This window comes from Alligator mississippiensis, chromosome 7, assembly GCF_030867095.1.
Source record: "Alligator mississippiensis isolate rAllMis1 chromosome 7, rAllMis1, whole genome shotgun sequence".
Classification (NCBI taxonomy): Eukaryota; Metazoa; Chordata; order Crocodylia; family Alligatoridae; genus Alligator; species Alligator mississippiensis.
In genome coordinates, this window is record NC_081830.1 from 65,912,706 (window position 1) to 65,934,858 (window position 22,153).

Sequence of the window (22,153 nt, forward strand, 5' to 3'; positions counted from 1 at the left end):
ACCCCTGAGCTCTTCAACCAAGACCAATGATCCCTGAGACGGGAAGAGTGCAGTAATTATCCTCTCCTAGCACTCTTACAAAGGGTCTAGAATGAACGCGGGTTTATCACTCCATAACTCTTCCTCCTCACTGACTAGTCGCAGGGAGGGGACCACCTGCCTCCTCCAAAGGAATGGAGCAGTAGGTATCCATGCAGGAGCTCTGAAACTTCCTGACTGCCAAACTGCATCCCCACTATGAGGCAGCCATATGCCATACTAAGCCCTGCTTTCTCACAGTCTGGCTCTAATGGTCAGGCCCAAATCAAGCCCTCTTACAGCATGTACAACCCCTCTGATGTCCCTGTGGCTCTGTGAGAGATGTGTACAGAATTTTACGTAGCATGCTCAGAATTCTGCCTTGGTTTGGATTACCGGTAGCGGATAAGCATGGTGCTGCTGAGACATACTGCAGTAGCTTTGTTTCTGATGCCCTGAATTGTTTTTGGATGAGTTCAATATTGAGAATTCTTTATTTTGATTCTTTCCAGGGGACACGAGTTTTGGGTGGATTTGAATATTATGAAACTGTATGAAACAGCTGAATTTGACCAAATGCGGAGGCTCTCCACACCTTCCTGCACTGGATCCCCCTCCAACTACTATACAGTTTGGAAATACTTCTGCAGGGACCACTTTGGCTGGAGAGAGTACTCTGAGGTATTTGAACCTTCCCAAAAACCTGCTTTTAGCCTGAAGCCCAAAAATTTTAAAAGTGTATATTCAAGGATTTTACATATAATTCCTTTGTGGCCTTTTTGCTAAAATAAATAAATAATTGGTACCCTCTGCACGTTGATTTTCTTTCAAGGACCAGTGCTCTTCATTGGTAGAGGGATGCATGCTTTTCACTTCTATTATGAATCAAGTAATGTGTAACAGACCTCAGATTTTGCTTCAGAGAGATCAAAGTTCTCCCAGTATCATATGGGTGAAAGCCCTCAGCGCAACAGGACTCCACAAGTCCAACTGCAGGGTGAGAGTTTAGAGGGAGTGGGTGTTTGAATGGAAGGAGTTGGGACTTGGCTAGCATTTCTACCATTAGATAGAATCATTAACTAAAACCCAGAGTGTTTTTTCAACCGCTATCCAAAAATTGCAGTAGCAGCTGTGTGTGATCACTCAGCCCCTGCATATAGGTTGACCCTTTTATTTTCATTTTGCCCAACCCCATCCTGTGTATAGTTCCATGCCCAAACTCTTGCAGTTCACATTAGTCACTTGAGGCAGGATAATGACTTTTATCTTTTGTGTTCAGTCGTATCATTTAGGCTTCTGCACTGGAGGCAGGGTGGAGGAACTCGCACTGTATTGTAGTACCAGGTTATCATGTCAGGATAGCATCTCAAGGAAGCAGAATCCTTTTTAGATTTCTCCAGTATGCAGAAGCAGAACATGTACTCAGGAAGTGCAGCCTGCTCTTTCCTGTGTGCCCTGTTCCTTTTGTATATCTGCCAACAACTGAGGACAATGTGGCCTTGTTGGAGTCAAGTCATTTTCAGTTTGAGCAGAAGTCATTATGGTTGAAGATGACTTAGGGTTGTTCCAGTAAAAATAGGGAAATAACCACAATTCAAAGTGGTCAGTAAAATGGATTGAGCCACTGAGTCTTCACAGTACTTGCCTCTTCTGAGAGTGCAAGGACTCAGGAAGCAATGTTTTCAAATTCCCCTGCTACTCAAAGAATGAAACTAATTGGTTCCAAGGGTGCACCAGAACCATCAGAACTGCAGCACTTTGCTCATAGGCATTTTAGATTAGTGTGTTTTCCTTTTTTTGTCTTCTTTAGAAACCAACTAAAAATGTAGAAAATGTATGTAACTATTAGGGTGCTTATTGAAGGTAACCAGGCAGTTCAGTATTATAGTTGGCCTGCAGAAAGTGCAATGAAATGAGGACTGTGCTTTGCTCAACTTTTGCTTCCCAAATGACCCGTGATAATATGTTAAATGTGGGAAGCTGCCTAACATTTACTGTCAATTTTAAGAGCAAGTTTGGTCAAATCTGTTAGTTTCAAGGGAGTATGGCTTACTCCTAGGAAACTCTTCCCAGTTTGATCAATTCTTTGTTCAAAAAACTCACTTTGGGAAAGAATATGAATGGTTTAATGTCAGGTTTTTTATATTCTATGCTCCATCCTTACCACTGACTCCCAGTATAACCTTTTGCAAATCACGTATCCCTCCTCTGCAGTGTCTTGTTAACTCCTCTGTAAAATGTGAAGAATATTATTTTTCTCACAGGGGTAATGAGACTTATTTAACATTTGTAACACACTTTTAGATCCTTAAATGAAGGACATTTTGAGTGCAGATCAATGACATGAATGAATAAAAATATGAAGAATTTATTACACACGATAATTCATTTTAGTACTGCTTCTGTAACAGACATTTAAGGTTGATAATATAATTTGTAAAATACTTTCCCATTTATCTCTGTACTGTAGGTGTAGTAACCGAACACAGCAGTTGCACTTTTATATTAAAAAAAAAAAAAGTACAGAAGTAGTGGAAGATGAAAGCAATGTTAATTATTTCACATTAAGTTGCCATCATGTGAAATTAAATAAACATACTCAAAGATTAGATTAGGAAGGAAATATTAAATACTTAAATACATAACAGGGAAAAAATAGGCAGGCATCAATGCTGTACAAGTGAATTTGGGGGTGATAGGCTGGATACGAATCAAGAATATATTGCTACTGCAAAAAATGTAAATGTTATTCTATACTATATTAACATTGATGTTGTACCAAGAGTAGCTGAGAAGCAATTATTCTGCTCTACTTGACTTGGTGAGGTCTTAGCATTTGGGGCACTGCACTTTAAAATGTTGATAAAAGAAGAATGGTGTGGACACAACAACAGTCTACAAATATGTAAAGTGTTGCTATGAAGAGTATGGTAACTGATTGTTCTTCTCCATTGTGGATAAGAAGTAATTGGGTTAATTTTCAGCAGGAGAGATTTAGGTTAGATCATTTGAAATAACTTTTAATTATAAGGATAGTTGGAACAGGTTACCAAGAGAAATTGTAGACTCCTTGTCATTATTAGTCTTATAAGAGCATCTTAGACAAACATCTGTCAGGGAGGGTCTAGGTGTATTTGAAATTTGATCACATTTCAGAGCACAAGGATGGACTAGATTAGTGGAGGCCAACCTTTTTGGCAGGTTTGCTACAGTATAAGCTCCTCATCCTTCTCAAGTGCCACTCCAGCCCCTTTCCCTTGCTTGATTTGTTGTTCAGTTTTCTGTTTCCTCCCCGTTGTCCCTGCCCAGTCTATTGCTCTGCCCTCTGCACCCTTCCATGCTCCCTTTTTAATGTGTTGCTCTACTTTCTGTCTACTTCTCCTCTCCATGTGCACAGAGGCTGCCTGCACCACTTGTGGTGCCACATGGGTTGGCCATACTGGGACTAGGTGACCCCCTGAGGTCTTTGCAGCCCTTAAGTTCTGCAACACTATAAATTACTTTGCTTGCCTTTCTCAAAACAGCCTGTTGTACGATTGATAGAAGAAGCCAGCTGCCGGGGGCTGAAGGAGGTCCGGTTTGTTACCTGGCACAATCAATATATCTTAAATATCAAAGATGGCTTCCAACAAAATGCATGTTTCCGAAGAGAAATCAAGAGGAGGCCCCTCCTTCGCTCGTGTGTTGTGCTGATGCCATTCTTACAGTAAGTGTCTTAGAGAGATGGAGAATTTACTTTGAAGCAAATAATTTAATTAAAAGGTATCTTCAAGATAAATGCCTTTCCTTCTTTAAGATGTCACAGGGAATTTATCATTATTGGCTAGGCCATCTGTAGAAATAGTACCTATTTATAATTTCTAACACTAATAGTTGCTTCAGGTAGCTAATCTCAAATTCATGTACTTTTATTTTCACCCTTGTGGGTTTTTCAAAACAGGAAAAAAAAACAAAAACAATTGTTCTTTTCTCTGTAGATATTGGCCATGATTCAGTAGGGCATCCTTTATTTTTTTTTTTTTAAAAGCCGCTCAAGCACACACTTAGTTCCCATTGAAAGGAGTGGAACTTTACTATATACTTAACTAAGCATGTGCTTAAGTACTTTCTTGGTCAGGACCCCATAGGACTTTCAGTTAGAAAGTTGCAAAAGCTATTTGCACTCTTCACCAGCAGACTTAAAAAGTGTGGAAAACTTACTCCCACCTTCACCTTCAACTTAGTGCAGCTGCCTCTTAACATGTAATTCTGCAAATGTTTCAGAGTTCATGGCAAGACTGCTGAGCAGTTCAGATAAGGAAGCAAAGAATAACTTTCAGAATTATGTTTAAGGTAGTTTCTATGACTTTCACGCGTTTGTAGATGTGGGCCTGGATTGCACGTTCACTGTAAAATAACTTAAGTTGCTTAAGTAAAATCAGTAGTAAAATATATCAGTGCCAGTGCTAAAGTGACTGTACGATGTTTATAGCAGAAACTGAACTAAGCTATAACATTCAAAACTGGAAGTACATTCTATTTTTTCCATGTGTTTAGAGCTGAGATTTTGATTCATGCCTTAGTCTATGAAATAGGTATCTGCATACTGTAATCATTGCAGCTGGGTCAAATTTTAAATGGTTGATTAGTAGTTGGATCCCAAAAGGTGACAAGCAACCCCAGCTTTTGTCTTATGAGACATGTGGCTATATTACTCCCAAAGTCAGGCCAATAATGCAGAGCACTTCCATATAATACAATAATTGTGTTTTGAAATAAAATGGGCAGCTTTAAAAAAACCCATGGGAGCAATGTGAAGAAATAGCCTGCAAGCACAATTCCATTAATGGCCTTTTCAGACCTCACTCTTCATTAATGAACATGACAGGGCAAACCTCTGAAGTTCCCAATCCCTTTAAGTCAATCAGAGTTTTGCCTCAGTAAGGATTGTGGAACTGAATCCTGTGTCATGAAGTCTGCCATTTATAGTCAGGAAAGCAGATGAGCATTAATGGAAAACAGTGGCCAAAAATACAGGGGATATAATTGGAAGAAACTTAATCATATGTGAACTGGGTCTGCATTTTAACACACTTTCCTCTTGAGTGGCCACTTTTTCCTGTTTTTCCTCCTTGCAAACTATTTTTAGCTTGTAGGGAAAACCTATTTTTGCATTGTGAACAGCCTTGTACCTGCCTTATACATATTGGGAAAGAATATGAGGAACCTTCTGTTTTCTATATCCCTGGAACCCCTTGTGTTAAGAACCAGGCACAGCCTTGTGTGGGAGACCAGACAATGCTTTCTGCCAGAAAGCGGAGTGGTACTAAACTACCTGAAAGGGAACTAATCCCGAATTCCTATCTAGCACACGCTGGTAATATCACCAGGCCTGCAGCTATGCTGGGTGTAAAATATGGCAGGATTTAGTCTACTGTTTCTAGAAGTCAGTGTTTTTGGAAGTGTTACATAGTATCAGCAGTGCCAGATACTATAAAGTAATTCCTGGATACGTTGTTTCTACTGATTTAGCCTGAGGGCGTTTGGTCTCACAACTGGATGACATTGTGAAGAACCAGCCTGTATTGTATGATTTGTCCTTCCTGCTGCATGCACTCTGAAGCAGACTAAAGCATTTGAGGCAGAGGGGCAAGGGACCTCTTGATTCAGGCCCAAGCGCAGAAGAAGGGCAGGCCAGCTGCCCTGAGAGAAGGCCTGTGCAAGTGGGGACGGTTGTAGGGATGTAGGAGCTTGACCTTGCATCTGTTTGAACAAACATCTGGTATGTATCTGGACTCCAGAACATTTGACTCACTCGTAATCCTTATCCTAATGCAAATCCTTATTTCACCCCAATGCTGTTACAACACTGCAGGATTTTGGCAGCCCCTACCCCTTGTCCCTAGTGCCCAGTTTATGTGGAGAATCACGCTTGGCAAAGGTTTCACTGTGGCAACTATGCACATTTCACCTTACCAGATGAATAATATCTGAGGGGCTCCTTCCCATCAGGCTCCCTGCATTTGTTTCTTTAGGATGTTACTGACTGATGGACCATTGCTATGGGTCCTTGCACAGAAGTTTGCCAGATTACTGTGCACTTCTCTGCTTTTCATTCTCTTTAATGATCAGCTTGGGCCCTGTTAAAAACAAATTAAAAAAAAAGTTATCATTTTCAAGAATAATTAGGGATGAAGCATTCCTTGTTTTATTATCAAATCAATTGGGGGCAAAGTTGCTCACCCATCAAAGGCCAAATGAGGAACTGTTGCATTGTAGTCTTTTTGATTAGAACTCATAAAAATGCCATTTTTGTGATCTCACCAGCACAGCTGGAAACATTATTGTCAGAGTCCAGTAGTTAGGAACATATTGTCCTCTTAGCAAAGGGGTGGAAGTCATTAGTCTGACTGGCAGCTTGGCATGCTGGGCCAATCAAAGATTTAACTGCTGTATTAGAGCTAGAATGCTCATTAGCTCACTGAATTGTTATAGCATCATAATTGTGAAGTGAAAGTTAATTTGTTCGGAGCCTCAAAACAAGTAATTGCTGGAAACATTTTTAGTTGCAGTCTCGTGTGGGGAAAACTGAGAGCTGTAAAAGGCAACTGGAGAAAAGCAAACAAACCTGGACTTCAGTTCCTGTTTATAAGAATTCTGATTCTAATCTTGGGGGAAAAATAAAAACCCAAGGTGTTTTCCTTCACATCCAACTGCTCTTTTGCTACTGAGACTGTTTTACTGCAGCATAAAGATGTGGTTCTGACAGGTGCTGAGCACCCACAACGCCTTTTTGATTTTTAATAATGGTCCACTGAGAGTTCAGCACCCTGTGGGTGACATCTTATCTCCTAGATGGACAGCATGATCTCCAGGTTATGCTCTGTGAAATTTCCATTCCCTGTTGGAAATGTCATTAATTCTTGATTCACTTATTCAGACCTGATAATTCTTACAAATAAACCAACGGTATCATGTTTTACAAAAGGACAGCAGTCTGCTATAGGGGGTCGTATAGTTGAGGCTGTTTTATACTACTTCACTAGTTCACTGTGATGTCCAGTGTCATTAAAGTCAGCATTTGCCTACAGTCACCATACAGTGAGATCTGGGATTACCACGTTTTTCCTCTATATTTAAAACAAGAGATAAACTTGGAATAGGTTACTAGAAATAGCACTAAATGTGTTGTAACCATTGATAAATGTTGACTTTTTAATGGTTTCCCTGTATTATAAATGCTTACAATTAATTTACTCTTGTCAAAACAAATGAACAAAGTACATTAAGTGATGCAATGGTTTTATTGTTTTTGCTCACATACTCAGTAATCCAGAACATTTGTTAATCTGCACCCTAGTCATTAGGGTGATTTAGTGAGGGTCTATCGTAATCTCGTTACCCACTGACCTTTTGATCATAGGAGCAAAAACACAACAAACAAACCCGCATCATAGTATTTCAGACAGATTCAGAAATTGTTATTCAGAAGAACATTTACAGTCCATCCTCTGGTTTTCCTTTAAACTGTATGTGACGTCATGGGTCAAATTCTGAACCCAGTTAAACTGTTATAAAGAAATCCAGAGCTGAAGTCACTGAAGCTTCTTTAGATTTTTATCACCATAACTGAGATGAGAGTGTAGTTAGTGGTTCTCCTTTTCAATACTGTACAACATCTAAGAGCTATGCGAGGTAATAGTTTTAAGTGTAACTGTACTCTGCAATGTATCTCTTTAAAAATGGCATTACAGTAATCTCAGTTAACTGCCTTTTTAGGACCCAAATCCAATCTGATCAGTTTAAAAGTAACTTTTTCAGAAAGTTATCCTGAGCTCTTCATGGCTCATACTGCCAATAAGAATGAATCTGAAATGAGAACTTAATTATTCTGTTCATAATGCTTTGCACTGTAAATGGGAGTAAAAAGCACAGAAACACAGTCTAGTCTGCTGGAGCCCCAGTGGGGACTTCATAGTCCAGACTCCCAGTATGGACTTCATAATCTTGCAAACACCAAATTGCTTATTCATGGTTCCTGTTTGCTTATTGTCTTCACTGTGGCCTGGCCATAGAATCAGAAGAAAGCGTCAGTATCTACTTCCTTCTCCCCTGCTACTTCCATATGGAAACTGGACTAAGATAAGGTCAGATGCTTGTCTGGAAAAGCGTCATAGTCTCCAGTGCTTCCACTGACTTCAGCTGAGCTATTGTGACTGAAGATCTGGTCCTCAAAGTTCAAGGACATAGAACTTGACTCTCTGCTATTTGGATTTCAGTGGGCACATCTACACATTTATTAATGTGCCATAGTTACTGCACATTAAGTTTAGTACTTGGTTAACCAAATACTAATTCAGTGTGCAGTAACTCATGCTACTGCATAGTAGTGCCAGTGCACAGGGTTTTTTTGGCACTTACTGCGCAGTAGCACATTAGCATGGTTTTTTGACTGGCACCCTACTGAGTAGTTATTAGGCTACTGCATAGTAAGTGTTTTATGTAGATGTGCCCAGTGAGACTAAAGATTATTCACCTGAATAAGGCTGCTTATTCAAGTCTGTACTCAGGTGACTGTAAGCCAGAAATACCATGCTAGTTATCTAAATTTAGCAGATCTTACATGTACCCGCTCTGAAGTATGTTGCAAGACTGAGATTGTTCATGCTGAATGAATTGTGGTTCCCCTGAAGTCAATAGCAATACTCCAATTGCCCTTAGTGGAATCAGGAGTCTATCCACTCTATTTATTTTTGTGCTTTTTAAAAATCTAGATAGGTGCCTGTGCAGTACATGCTTGCAAATCCCCTCTTCCTGGCACATGTGGTTCTTTGCTGCCATGACCATGACAGGCAAAAATGTTCTTCCCCCCACCTCCCATTTTGCACCTCTTGCCTGGCAGTACTCCCCAGCATGGAGGCTGAAAATAAACGCATGCAATTCTGCATCTGGCCTGCATAAGAGGGAACAACTCATTCTGCCAGGCTTTCTTCAATGCAGCATGGGGAGCCCTGAAAATGTATCATATCTTGTATTATTGTTTATGATTACCAATTATTGATACAGTGACATAAGACAGGTAGATAGATCTCTGTTACATGAAAGATGTGCTAAAAAGTTTGAGGTGGAACACTGTCAAAATACTATCCTTATTCTGAACAAAAACAAACACTGCTGGTTCAGTGGAAACAGTTACTGGTTCACAACCAGTTGGTGAAATATTCCTGTTTGGTAGCATTCTATTCTGCCTGTGCTGGAGTCTTATAAACAAGTCTCTGCCAGCAGCTCAGGTAGCAACTTATTCTGGATCTATCTGCAGATTAGAAGACATGATAGTGGTGGTGATGATGATATCATATTTTGGTTAGACAGCACTAATAGCAATTGCTTTAAGATTTCATCACTTTCTAGTAGGATTCTGTACCCATGAAAGTTTAAACGAGTTTTGGCATTGGTTTGAATGCTTAGGCATTAAACAGATGAAATACCTGGTATGTTCTTTTTAAACAAGCTTTTGAGCTATGTAATTTGTGGCGTGGCTGTCAGGCAGCAATTGTTTAAGAGATCTCATTGACTAAATAAATACAGTTTGAAAGTATTTTATGTGGGAATGTTCAAGTACAAACTCTTTCTCTTTCCTAACCTAGGACTCTGGGTGGCAATCCTCCAGTTCCTTCTCCATCAACTGAACCAGTCCCTTCCCAAGTCTTCTCTCCAACTGCTGTTACCTCTCCCAGCTTTTACCCTGAAACTTGGATTAATATGGATCCAACTCAGGACTTCATCCAAGTGCCTGTTTCTAAGGAAGATAAGAGCTATAGAACCATTTATAATCTTTTTCACAAGACTGTGCCAGAGACCAAATACAGAATTTTGAAAATACTGAGAGTGCAAAACCAGTTTCTTTGGGAGAAATATAAAAGGTGAGTCAATGCAAATGTTTCTTCATTTGTCATTAGGCACCCCCTATAAAAATGATAGTGTTGGCTGTGAAACGTAAGCTAAGTGTTAAAGAGAATTCAGGAACATTGGGAAATCTATTTTGAATGAACAAGAGCTTGAATAATTTTGTTTGAAAAATAAACTCTGGTGTACACATATCTTAAAAGTGCTTGTTAAAGGAGGTTTGCATGCTGCAGATCGAAATGTTTAGTAAAATATCTTTTCATAGAAACATCAAAACAAGTGCAAAATATCTAGATAAACAACTTGGAGAACACAAGGTTGTTCTGTCACTGCAGAGCAGCCCGTGTGCAATCAATTCTGCCTTTGTAACCAATGACTAATTCTTTTCTTCAAGTAATCTCTGCAGTAAAGAGTGACTTTTGACAGATGTCTCAGGGATTGGTGATGGGCCATAGAAGCATTTAATCTCTAGGTTGCTCATTCAAATCCAGATCAGTTTGGGATAATTGAAAGTTATAATTCCCTAGCTGTTCAGTCACGGGAGTGAAATGAGTTTGTGGACTTTAATCCAGTCCCCAAACTTACCACCACAGTGTCAATGAAGTTCAGGGGAGTGTATGGCCATGGAGACTGACTTATGGCCAAAGAGTAAAATTGATCTTAGCAGAGAGAGCCCCCAACAAAGGCCGTCTGTTAAGTCCTACTTAGGCATTCTTACAATGGTCTGAATAATACCAAGACATTTTACACGGGTGTCAATTTTGCCTTCCAAATGTGGCAAAGATAAATCAGGAAGTATGCAGTGCTGCTGCCTGCATTACTGTGAATAACAGAGTTTCTGTCTCTAACACCATCAGTTCAGCACTTTTCAAAAGCACTGGATTTGCACGGTTTTTTTTAAACAGAGAAGATCCATGTTAGGGTCTATGCAAATGCATTCCCATTTCCTCTAGTGTTCAAAAGGATCAAACTCTGGCATAAAGCATTTTTCATCCATAGATGTGCATTGCAAATTCATAAAATTCATTCTTTTATTTTTATGCCAGGAAAAAGGAATACATGTCTAAAAAGATGACTGGACTTGACAGAATCATGAACGAACGGCACCTCTTCCATGGCACCTCCCAGGATGTTGTGGATGGAATCTGCAAGCACAACTTTGATCCCCGGGTCTGTGGGAAGCATGCTACCATGTTTGGACAAGGCAGTTACTTTGCCAGAAAGGCAAGCTACTCTCATAATTTTTCCAAAAGGTCCCCCAAGGGGGTTCATTACATGTTCTTGGCTAAAGTACTGACAGGAAGATACACAGTTGGCAATCATACCATGAGGAGACCTCCACCTGTGAACCCTGGTAGCATCACTAGTGACCTTTATGACTCTTGTGTGGACAATTATTTTGAGCCTCAAATTTTTGTCATTTTTAATGATGACCAGAGCTACCCTTATTTTATTATTCAGTATGAAGAAGTTAGTAATACAGTTTCCATTTGAAAAACCATCTATGCTGCTAAATTATTCATTTTGATAAACTCTTTATCTGATGTGTAGCAGTTTTTGTGAGAAAATAAGGACTTAACAGAACACAGTAAAGTTACTGGCTAGGAGAGACGGCTTTATTATTACAGAAAAAGAAAAAAGAAAAGAAACTCTGAAGTGACCAACTGTGCACTTGCTGTTTGATTATGTTTGTGCAAATTGTAAATATTTTCCCACTGTTTATAGCTGAAAAATCTATGCCTTTTGTTATAAAACACTGTTTATTTATGTCAGTAAATATTCATGTTTAAAAATCTTGTTTGTGCAAATAATTTAAATTAAGTGTTTAGTGTATTGATTTACACTTGACTTGAAAATTGCTTGGGCTCTGATCTAAATCAAAAGATTCAAATAATTTGTACCCAAGAGGGTTAAAAGAATTGGTCATGGATCAAGCTAAACCACTAATTTTGATTGTTCAATTAATTTTGGAACATTAGGAAAATTCCACGAGGACTGGGAAAAACCTAGTGGTAAAGGGTTGAAACGGATGCCCAAATACATGTTAATTTGATTAGCATTGATCATTGCCAAAATTATGGAAAGGATGATAGGGATTGCAGTCCTTGAAGAATTAAGAGTAACAGCGCAATCAATACAATCACTGTGGTTTTTAGGAAAGTAAATCAAGCAAACCCGCTGTCATTTTGATGAGATTACACAGGAGCTGAACCAAAGCCCACTCAGGTCAGTGGCAGAACTCCCCATATTAGTGTGCGTCACTGAATTGTTCAATTAGGTTTAATTACCTGAGTCCATCACATAACATTTCCTTCTGTTACATAGGTACATAGATCTAGATACATAGGTACATTTTTTAATGAAAAAATGGTCTTTAAACTGGAATCTGAAGTAATTTTAGAATGATGATTTACATTTTATGAAAATCTAAATAATTAAACAATGACCATGCCTCCCTTCCACATCTTCTGAGCCTATTTTGTTTTGCCAGTCTCAGTTAATCCTACCAGTTTCACCTGCGTGACATGAAAAGGCAGCAGTTCCACAAGACACTCCACATCCTACAGTTTAGCTAAATAATGAATGCATCTCAAGTGTATTAATCAGCGTTACTGCTCAGTGTGCTCTCTTACTGTCCAATTAAGTCAGTCTCATTTCAGCAATGCAGTTCATAAATGTGTCCTGGAGACACTCGGGCCCTGTCTCCACTAGAATTTTATGATGCTTGCTTCCAAGGTGATAGCTGTCACCCAGCTACAATTTACTCTGTCTTCATCAGGGTTTGACAGAATTACCTTTTCTAGCATATATGTAGCCCAACGGCTTATGCTCTGGGTTCACAGTACCCTCGTATAACTCCACTAACTTACACGGAGGTATCTCACACTATTGTGAAATGAACATCAGGGTCCAAGTGCTTTGTGCTGCTGTGGATCAACTTCAGCTTTCAGCTCATTTTGGAAGTTTCCTTTGCTGCTTTGACATCACCTCTGCATCTGCTCACTCCGTGTGACCCCACAGAAGCAAGACTTGAGAGATAGAGGCCAAAGGTTCTTGTGTCAGCAATGCCACATGGCTGTAATCCCCCTCCCCCAGAAGTGCTTTGCTGCTGCCTAGGAAGGAGCAGCACCATCACATGGATAAGTTGAATGAGGGAGGTGGGAATCTAAGCAGCTGGCTCCAGTTAACTGCCAACTCCTTCAGGCAGTAGGAGGAGAGCTAGCTCAGCCTCACAGAAGGATGAGATAATGCCTTAGGGAAAAACATTCATAAGAGAGCTGGGCTCAGGCTGGCGCCTGGTTCCTGAGGAGATACGGACTTTCCGAAGGTAAGAGAACTGGTGGACGAAAAGTATGTTGTGTGGGTTGGGGAAGCTGCTGGTAAGGGAGCACTGGGACAGCCCCTTTCAAGGTCTGCTACAGCCTCTGTGCTCATTTCTCCTCTGTAATAGTTAAGACTGTTCTGGCCCCTGCGGCAGGAACCTGGTGGCACCGTCCCATTGCCCTAGCAGTGCGTGCATGGCCTGGCTACTGATGAGGAGTCTGAGTGACAGGGCTAAAGCTCCACATGACGTTGTCTCTTCAGAGAGCTCTTTCATCTGAATGGTGAATCACTAATGTTACAGCCTGCAATAGGTTGTGGTAGCAGAAAGATTAAGGTGCTTTTCTATGGAGCCAAAGGTGTGAATTTGACCCCTGCTCTGGACATGTACCAAAGACTGCCCCCAATTGCACCAGTATAAATGAGTACCTGACCCTTTAGGCTGGTGAATCCGAGGCAGTTGGCTGTGATGCTAGCCACACCCCTGCCTTTTGTGCTGTTGGGTAACTATGCCATCCCAAAGGGCTGCGTGGCTTGGGCAGACCTCTCCCTGATGATGCAGCTTCGCTGCTGTCTCCACTGTGTAACTGTCTAAGCCTGGCTGCCTTTCTTGCCAGCACCTCTGGTGCCAGGCAGCAGCTGTCAAGGCCAGGTCACCAGAGCATGGGTGCACCTGTATGCATATTGTGGCTTGGCACAGCTCTGCTTCAACGGCCAGAGTGGGCAGCGCGCTTGGAGAGCATCCATTGCTGAATGGACCGTGGCAGCCAGCTGAAAGTGTGGCTGTGCCTTCACTTGGCTACTGGGTGGTGGCAGGAACTTCACTGCATGTGGCAGAGGGGGAGTGACTCCTGCAGTGGAAAGGAGGGATCTGTTACCACAAAGGGCTTGGGCTGGGTGCAGGCTCAGTGTGTGTGTGGCAGAACTGAAGTTCTGCTGACAGAACTAGGCAGTGCACAAAGCCTGAGACTTTAGTCGGCCATTTGGTAGGTAGCTGCAAGCTTGTTTGCTACCACCCTGCCTATACATTGCCCTATCTGCTGAGGGAGGGAAGTCACTGCAGACAGCTATTTCAAAATATGCAGAAGTGGACTCTGAACAGCCTCCTCAGGCCGCTCTGCAATAGAACCCCAGCAATCCTGCTGTTTCAGGATCCTTCTTAACTATGGATCTACTTCATTCGCGATGAAACTAATTTTCATGGATTGATTGCAGCATAGAGAGCAATTTCTGTGGATATTTTCCAGATGTGCTCTGTCAATCCTTCCCCTTGCCTGCTGATTGGTGGAGAGGCCCCAGCACAGGAGGAAGGACGAGGAGCAGCTGCTATCTTCCTGCACCCCCGTCAGCTGGCGCCTTCCCCCTCACTCCCACAGGGTGGGCTGAGAGGCCATGTCATGGCAGTGAGGACTGCTGACTCCCATGAAGGAGCCAACATCTTATTTTTGTTTAGTTATATTTTTAGGTTGATTTTATGGACAGTCCTGGATTTTGCCATTTCCATGAAATCACAAATTGAGTAGACCCTAACTCTTAACTATGCCAGGCTGGAGGAAGGCATGGGGCTAACTAGCATGGTTCATTCTGAAATTGATTGGCACGTCAGAGGTCTCATCATGGTGTCACTATGCCAGGAGTTGATGCCTGGCTTAAGGAGCAGCTTTGATAAAGCCAAATCCATCTCTCCATTCGCCCTGAAAAAGGGCTGCCAGAACAGGACAGGGAGGCTAAAAGGGGTAGTAGAATTGTCTGCCCACCAAACAGGACTTGGAGAATTATGGTAGTGCTTGCATATCTTCCAGAGAACCAAGAGGAGCCTGTTGGTGCCAGGAACCACACAGGTACTGGAGGCCTCCCTTTCTTTGCAAAGGCTAAAGGAGAGCAGCTTCTCTCCTCTTGTGACAGGCGACAAGGGGAGAAGGAAGGTCATAGTATGGCCCAGAACCTAGTCAGGGTGACAAAGGTACTTCTGATGGGCAGGAAGGAGGTGGTATTGGCTGTATGCATCTTAGGCCTGCATGAGGATTTCATCATCTTCCACACACTTGGTGTCTTCTATAAAGAAGACATTCATTTGCACAATATCTGGATGTAGGGCTTGGACAATTGTGGCTTGCTTACATGGGAAAGTTACGTGTTGGCATGGACTAAGGTCAGGCTAAATTGCTTTAGTTCTATTGGTTTTCACAGAATCATAGAAAATTGGGGTTAGGCGGGACCTCAGGAGGTCAGCTAGTCCAACCCCCTGCTCAAAGTAGGATCAACCCCAACTATATCATCCTAGTCAAGGTTTGTCTAGCTGGGTCTTAAAAGCCTCCAAGGATGGAGCTTCCACCACCTCTCTGGGTAACCTGTTCCAGTGCTTTATTAAGTAAAGCAGTATTCTCCTCCTCTATCCCTCAGTTTGTTGCTTCTAAGCTGGGTTGAAATCCTTGGTAGGAAAAGCACAGTCTTGGCAGAATGAGACTGCCCAGAGAAGCTCAGTGATACTTTAGTTAATGATATGCAATTGCATTGCAGGAGGAATGGGGAGGGGGGTGGTGGGAGGATGTTCTTTCTAGGTTCTCTCCCAAAATAAGGTTCACCCACATGTTACAGCATTAATAGCTGACTGTGTAGCTCTCCAGAAGACCCTCTCTATTCTTCCTTAAATGGTCTGAGTAGTGAGGTGGCCAATGTTGTCTTCTAAAGTTTTACCACTAAGCAATTTCTATTGGGTATCAATCAACTGTGCCATTTGCTTAAAGTGTATGTTGCAACATCTTCAAACTGAGGCAATGATGCCTTGGTTCCATTGGGTTCACACACTGAGGCTAGCTCATCAATTGTCAGGTTCTGTCTCCGCTACAATTAGCCTGGTGACTGGGTGAAGTGTCCCTACTGCAAAGCCCTACATCTGGTATAAATGCAGATGTGAGGCACTGAGACTTCTGCGATTCATGACCTGTGGCTTTGCTACGTTGCTCAAAAGCCTTCTCAGCCAAATGCTCTAGTACCCTCAGGTGTTGCCAGATCCCTTGAAAGGTGTGATGAAGTGTGAGGAGATATAAAGAAGTGAAGTATCGACTCAGGCTTGTTCCTGCCTGGCTGATACTACCCCACTCCTCCCCCCCCCCCCTCCCCCGGTCCAGCAATTCTGCAAGGAAATAAGCATTGTAAGATAAAAAACAATTTTTGAATTTGGGTGCCAGTCAGTTAATAGACGCTATAGAGGGGTGCCTCAAGTCTAAAAAGGTTGAGAAGCACTACTCTAAAGTCATCTCTGGTGCAGTAGGAAAAAACTTGCCTGTTATCGAAGGATGTGATGACTTGTGTGTCCACATCCTTGCTTTGGAGGATAAATTAAGATAAAGTGAACATAACATAATCATGTCATGTTGCTTTGGAAGATAAGCAACACTTGTAAGCAAATAGTATGCACGGTTAATCAAAGCTCTTACTACAAGCTTTGTTCTGGACTAACTATCTCCATTTCTTAAACACTTGCACAATGGGGGATAGAACAGCAACAATTATCTCTGCAAAATACACAGACTGGGGTCTACAGCCTAGATGGAGTGCACACAAAACATGGGTTACAAACAAACCATGGGCTGTGCCATAGAAGGGCACACTGTCAGAGCCTCTGTTCTAGCCCTCCAGCTGGTGGGGGTTGGAGAGTACTGAGTGCATCTGCTCATGGGGTCTATCAGTCAGATCACACAGGCTGGCTCACTACCCTGACGTTGTTCAAAGGCTCAATGATGTTGGAGTATAGAAAAGAGGTCCCTAGAACAGGCTGGATTAGGGGTGGGGCCTGCTGCCTCTTTCCTGTAGATTAGGGGTTTTGATTTACTTTTTAAATTAGCTTTTGTTGGAGCAGAATGAAGATGCTGCTGCTGGGGAGAGGGAAGCAGGGGGAAGCTGCAAACCATAGGGGGAAGAAAGTGATGAAACCCAACAGTATTGTCAACTGTCTTGTATAGAGATCCAGGAGGTCAGAAGACAGCTCGATCAGTGTCTCTTCATCTTCTGTCTCGCTTGTTAATGATTCTCATGCTATTGAGCGGATGTTTGCCCTCTAGAAGCTATATTGAGAGCTTCAGTAAATCTGGGCTAGCAAATAGCCTGGATAATTTCTTGCTGTCCACGCTTAGATCTGGCTTACATGGGAAAGGTTCAGTATCCTTCTGTCATCCTATAATGAGCCACTAAGAAAATGTAGCTTTCTTTTTTTTTCCCTCTAGCATCTGCGCAGACAAGTATGTGCACGTACTGGTAAGATAAATAACACAGTTACTTTAGTTACTAACAGTTCATTTAACTTTATGTGCATTTCCTAAATTATAGCTCTCTGTTTCCCAAAGATAGAAAACTGAGCAACTGATTAAAAAACAGCCTGTAATCCTCTTCCTTCCCCACCATCCTAATAGCACATAGTGCTTTACATACCTCCAAAAAGAAATTTTGGCATTTCTTCACACACTGTTACTCAAAGTTCAGAGGACTAGATGCTCTTTCAGCTCTTCCTAGTTTTATATTTTTAACTACACTTAAAGCAATGAATAGTTATTTCCAGTTTACTCCTAGTGACAGCACTATCAAAGTTTAAGTAGATGTTAAAACTGTTCTGTACTAAGAAAAGTGAGCCAGCCATTTACCTGACTTGACTAATCTTCTTTGAATAGGGAAGATGTGTCTAATTTTTTTCAGTAGTTACCCGTCAAAGGTTTCTTGACAACCCATATTTAAACAAACAGGATTGCTACAGAACATGCAAATGCTGACGGGAGCAGAACAACCACACTAGTACAAAGCCTCCTGCTAGTAAATCAAGATTTCACTCCCTTGCCAAGGAAAAGGGCCATCCATGTCTGCTTGTGAATGTCATGACGAATCTTGAGCTCACCAGTGAATCAGATGGTAATGAGTTCTCTCCTGTCCCCCAAGAAAATCCAAGAGAAATAGTATTCTTCTAGTTTGGCCAGAGGATCTGCATCTGGAAAAGAGGAGGAGAAGGAAAGACGTTTACTAGAAAATGCCTATTTCTTGCCAAATATTAGTCAAACTATCAAACTATTCTTAATTTTTTTAATATTCTATAAGTGCCTCTTCTTGAATGTGTGTTCTAATAAAACATCTCTGATCTTCTACTAATCTGTTCTTCAATATTCAACAAGCTTTGTATGGTGGGTTCTGAGACTTGGGAGAGGGGTTTGATACCCAGGTCAGCCATAAACTTGGTATGTGTAACACTAGCAAGTCAGCTTAATTACCCTATATCTCGTATCTTCCCCCTCACCACCTCCCTAAAAGGGGCATAGTACCCAACAGATGTAACTATTAGTAATTGTGAAGTGCTCCAATTCTGTGATAAAATTATATAATTATTATTACTACCTAGGCTCTTGGAAAGGCAGGGCCTCTCTCTTCTTCCTGCCATACAAGTCATGGGAAATGGGTGTTTTTTGTAGCATGTCTAGGAAGCTAATAGCTCTGAGGTCTCCCAAAGACGGGAAGACCCCAAAGAAACAAAGAAAAGAAATCTAATGTTGAAAACCCTCCACTGAGCTTGCCCTGATAGCAACCTGCTTAAGATTTAAAGCAGGGCCATCAGTTTGTATGCCTTGGGTCCTCTACTATGATGGGTGTCATCCAAATCCGTTAACTTCTCCTGTTAAGATTGAAAGGTTTCCTCTATGCTGGGGGGAGTCTTCCCAGACAAGTAGCTCTCAAGATCTGAGACACTGTGATGCTATGCAAAACTCCTAGTCACCCCCAAATTGACATTTAGTCCCCAATTATTTCTATCTACATTGCCAGTTTTGACAATTTTCCAAAATTTCTGCTATGTGAATACAGTCACTATCCCGCAGTATTCTGATTGCATCTTTCTTATATTTAAAATTTCCTATTTAGTTAAAATAGCTTCAAGACTTGATGATGATAACTGGCCCTGCCAATAACCTGACATTGTATTGATGGGGTTTGTTTCCATGCCAACCTATCTTGCAAAGATTTACCATGTCACCAGCTCCTTACCACATGCTGATGCAATGATGCAGTTGTATTGAAGGCCTGATTCTCTTTTTCAGGCATAAATCTGAAGTAAGATCCACAACATCCCTGGGAGTAGGAGGGCACTTGGTCCCATAGCTGTAGTCACAAACTCATGATCTCCCCTGGAGATGTTATTTTAGAAGTTAACTCAGCTCTTCTTTGGATGTTGCCCAATCCCTCCTCGCAAGTCTCTTTTCTGAGTCCAAACCCAGGTTAGCCAGCCTTTTTGACTGTACAGAAAGAATCCAAGTTACTTTTACTCAGGCTAGGAACCCTGCCACTTGGTTATGAGACTAACAGCTAAATTATGTGAGTACTGATAGTTCTCCATTGGCTTCCCATAATTTCCCCTGTGCTCCTAAAATAGGTATGCTGTCCCACAACTGGCAGGAGGTAAAAAAAAATTGTACATCTTGGTTTACTGCAGCACAAAGAGCCTTGGTACTAATGAGCAGATGTCCTAGCTGCACTCCCCTGTGAGTGGGTCACAACAGTGTGACAGTGCATCCTGTGGCTGTTCACACCAGGGTTGGCTAATCAAGTACTCAGACCGGGTGTGTCACCCAAATTGTTCTACTTATGAATATACTGAGTAGTTACTTACAACTGTAGCCTTGGTCATGCTCCTAAAGCAATCCTGGCAGTTCAGAAAAGAGGCCAAACTCCACCCTCAGTAATCCCGCATATGATACAGGAGTTGTTTTCTCCTTCTTCCTCCAGTGATACAATGTCAGTGATGAGTACGCTGTTTAATTACTTCCAACAAGCATCTTCACAGCTTCTTCTACACCATCCATTCCTCAAGAGGCACATCTGCAAAACACTCCCTCTCACCCTGCCCAGCTTCAAATCCTTCCTTATGCTCAGTTCTAACAAAGCTACAAAACATATGCAAAAGATAATGGGCCTGAGTTCCAAGTCCACTGAGATCAATGGGAGTCTTTCACTTACTTCAGAGATGTTGGGATCTGGTTCAATGACTACCGGGCACATCTACACGTGTATTAATGCACCTTACGTACTGCACATTTAGTTTAGTATTTGCTTGATAGAGTACTAACTAAATGTGCAGTAACTAAAGTTTTTTAGTGACCCTGCACATTAGCCTAATAACATTGCACAGTAGGCTATTAGCACTGTTTTTAACCACCATGCTACTGCACAATGTTATTAGGTTAATGCGCAGTAAGTGTCTCATGTAGACAAGACATGCCCACTGAGGTCCAGAATCCTGCTGGATCTCCATAAATAATTAAAAGTGATTGGTGGCATTGAAGTGTATATTTAAATAAGTGCTGTTATCCTTCCCCACTCCCTTCCTACTACCTCTTAATTTAAATCTCTTCTTTGCATCAATGGTTAGCTTTTCAAGACAGGGTACAGGTCATATTTCATGCACATGTACTACCTGGCATGCTGGGTCCTAATCCTGAGCCCAAGATAAAGTAGGCTTCTGGGTTCTGCCACAGGACAAATTATTATTACTACTAATAGTAATGATGCTTGATAAAAGTAGGGAAATAAATGACATTGCATATGCAGGACAGAAAATCAAGGATGACGGTACTTGAAAAGCAGTATTTCATTTCAAAATATGTTTGAACAATAAGTGATAATAATGCCTTATCTCAAAGTATGTTATCAAAAAGCCAACTGATTCTAGCAGAGGTGATCCACTGGAGAAGGGTGTAACAAGTATATGCTTATCAAGAGGGAATTTCTCAATTGGGTGGGGCTGTTAGGCTTGACTAGACTCAAACAACTATTACGAGACTTGGGAAACTTCAGCACAGACATTAAAAAGTGCAGGGCCTTGGGGATTTGATTAACTTACAGCATGTGCTCTGGAAGAATTGCTGAATTAATACTTTAGCCTTTCACACCTGGAAACAAAAGGTCCAATCCTGACTGAGGCAGCAAGTGAAAATTTAATTTGGCCAACTTTAAAGTTTTGGTTGTAATTGCTGGATGTCTACAAACCTTGTAAAATTACCACTCCCCTCCCTGTCATAAAATTAATAATGCTGGTACTGAGGCAAAATAATACGTTAGGGATAATGCTCTAAGCTTGGAAATGTGAGCAGAAGAAAGTCAGAATATTGCAAGGTGAAATGACAGCTGAAGCCGAGACATAGAAAATATTGAAATGCTAAGTAAAAGTAGCAGGAGAGCTTTAACATTGAATCAGATGGTGATCAGATCATGGGACATCCTCTTAGCAACACAGGTATAGGTCAAGCCATATTGTGAAACTTCTGGGCTAGGCTAGTGCCCTGATTCTGAATTTCTGCCTCTCTGAATGTTGCACATTTGAGGTACAGGAGCCAGACAGTGTCAAGTGCATTCCCCAGTAGGAATATTTGCAAACATCCCTCAGGGTGAAAAAAGGCTTTGCCAAATGGTGGAGCAACTGTGCCAGGATGTATCCCAACTGATCTGCTTCAGTGAGTAAAATGAATCTTTTTTGTTGTCTTGCAGGATCAACAGGTGATGTACTTCCTGATTGCAGACATGCAGCATGGGGAATCTCCTGGGCACATCTCTGTAGAAAGGGGAAAACTGACTGCAGTATGTCCCTGGGGCTGGGAGCACCAATTAGCTGATTGATGATCCCAACCCTAGGCCCATACTAGACTGTCAAGGTGCATGCAGGGAATCCCAAACTTGGAAACCCAAGCAGGCATTCCTGGGCCCTTGAAGCATAAGGAGAGGGACCTGAACTACCCAGACATCTGCTGGGAGACGCAGACAGCAAAGTCCCACTGTTCACGCAGGTTTCTAACCTGTGTACAGGACCTCCACCTGACACAGGAGGTACACGGTCCCACTAGGGGAATGCCTTACTGGATCTGGTATTGGCAACGGGGGATGACATGGTAGGGGACCTACA

At 41.7% G+C, this 22,153-nt stretch overlaps 1 protein-coding gene across 1 annotated transcript in view; it reads left to right on the plus strand.

The window, feature by feature from the left end:
* The window catches only part of TIPARP (TCDD inducible poly(ADP-ribose) polymerase), a 35,432-nt gene extending 23,067 nt beyond the window's left edge, over positions 1-12,365 (plus strand). Inside the window, exons 3-6 of the mRNA XM_006258729.4 lie at positions 531-699; positions 3,543-3,724; positions 9,645-9,920; positions 10,950-12,365. Coding sequence (XP_006258791.2) covers positions 531-699; positions 3,543-3,724; positions 9,645-9,920; positions 10,950-11,397 — 1,075 coding nt within the window. The 3' untranslated portion in view covers positions 11,398-12,365. The remainder of the gene's footprint in view (positions 1-530; positions 700-3,542; positions 3,725-9,644; positions 9,921-10,949) is intronic.
* The last annotated feature ends 9,788 nt before the right edge of the window (positions 12,366-22,153 follow it).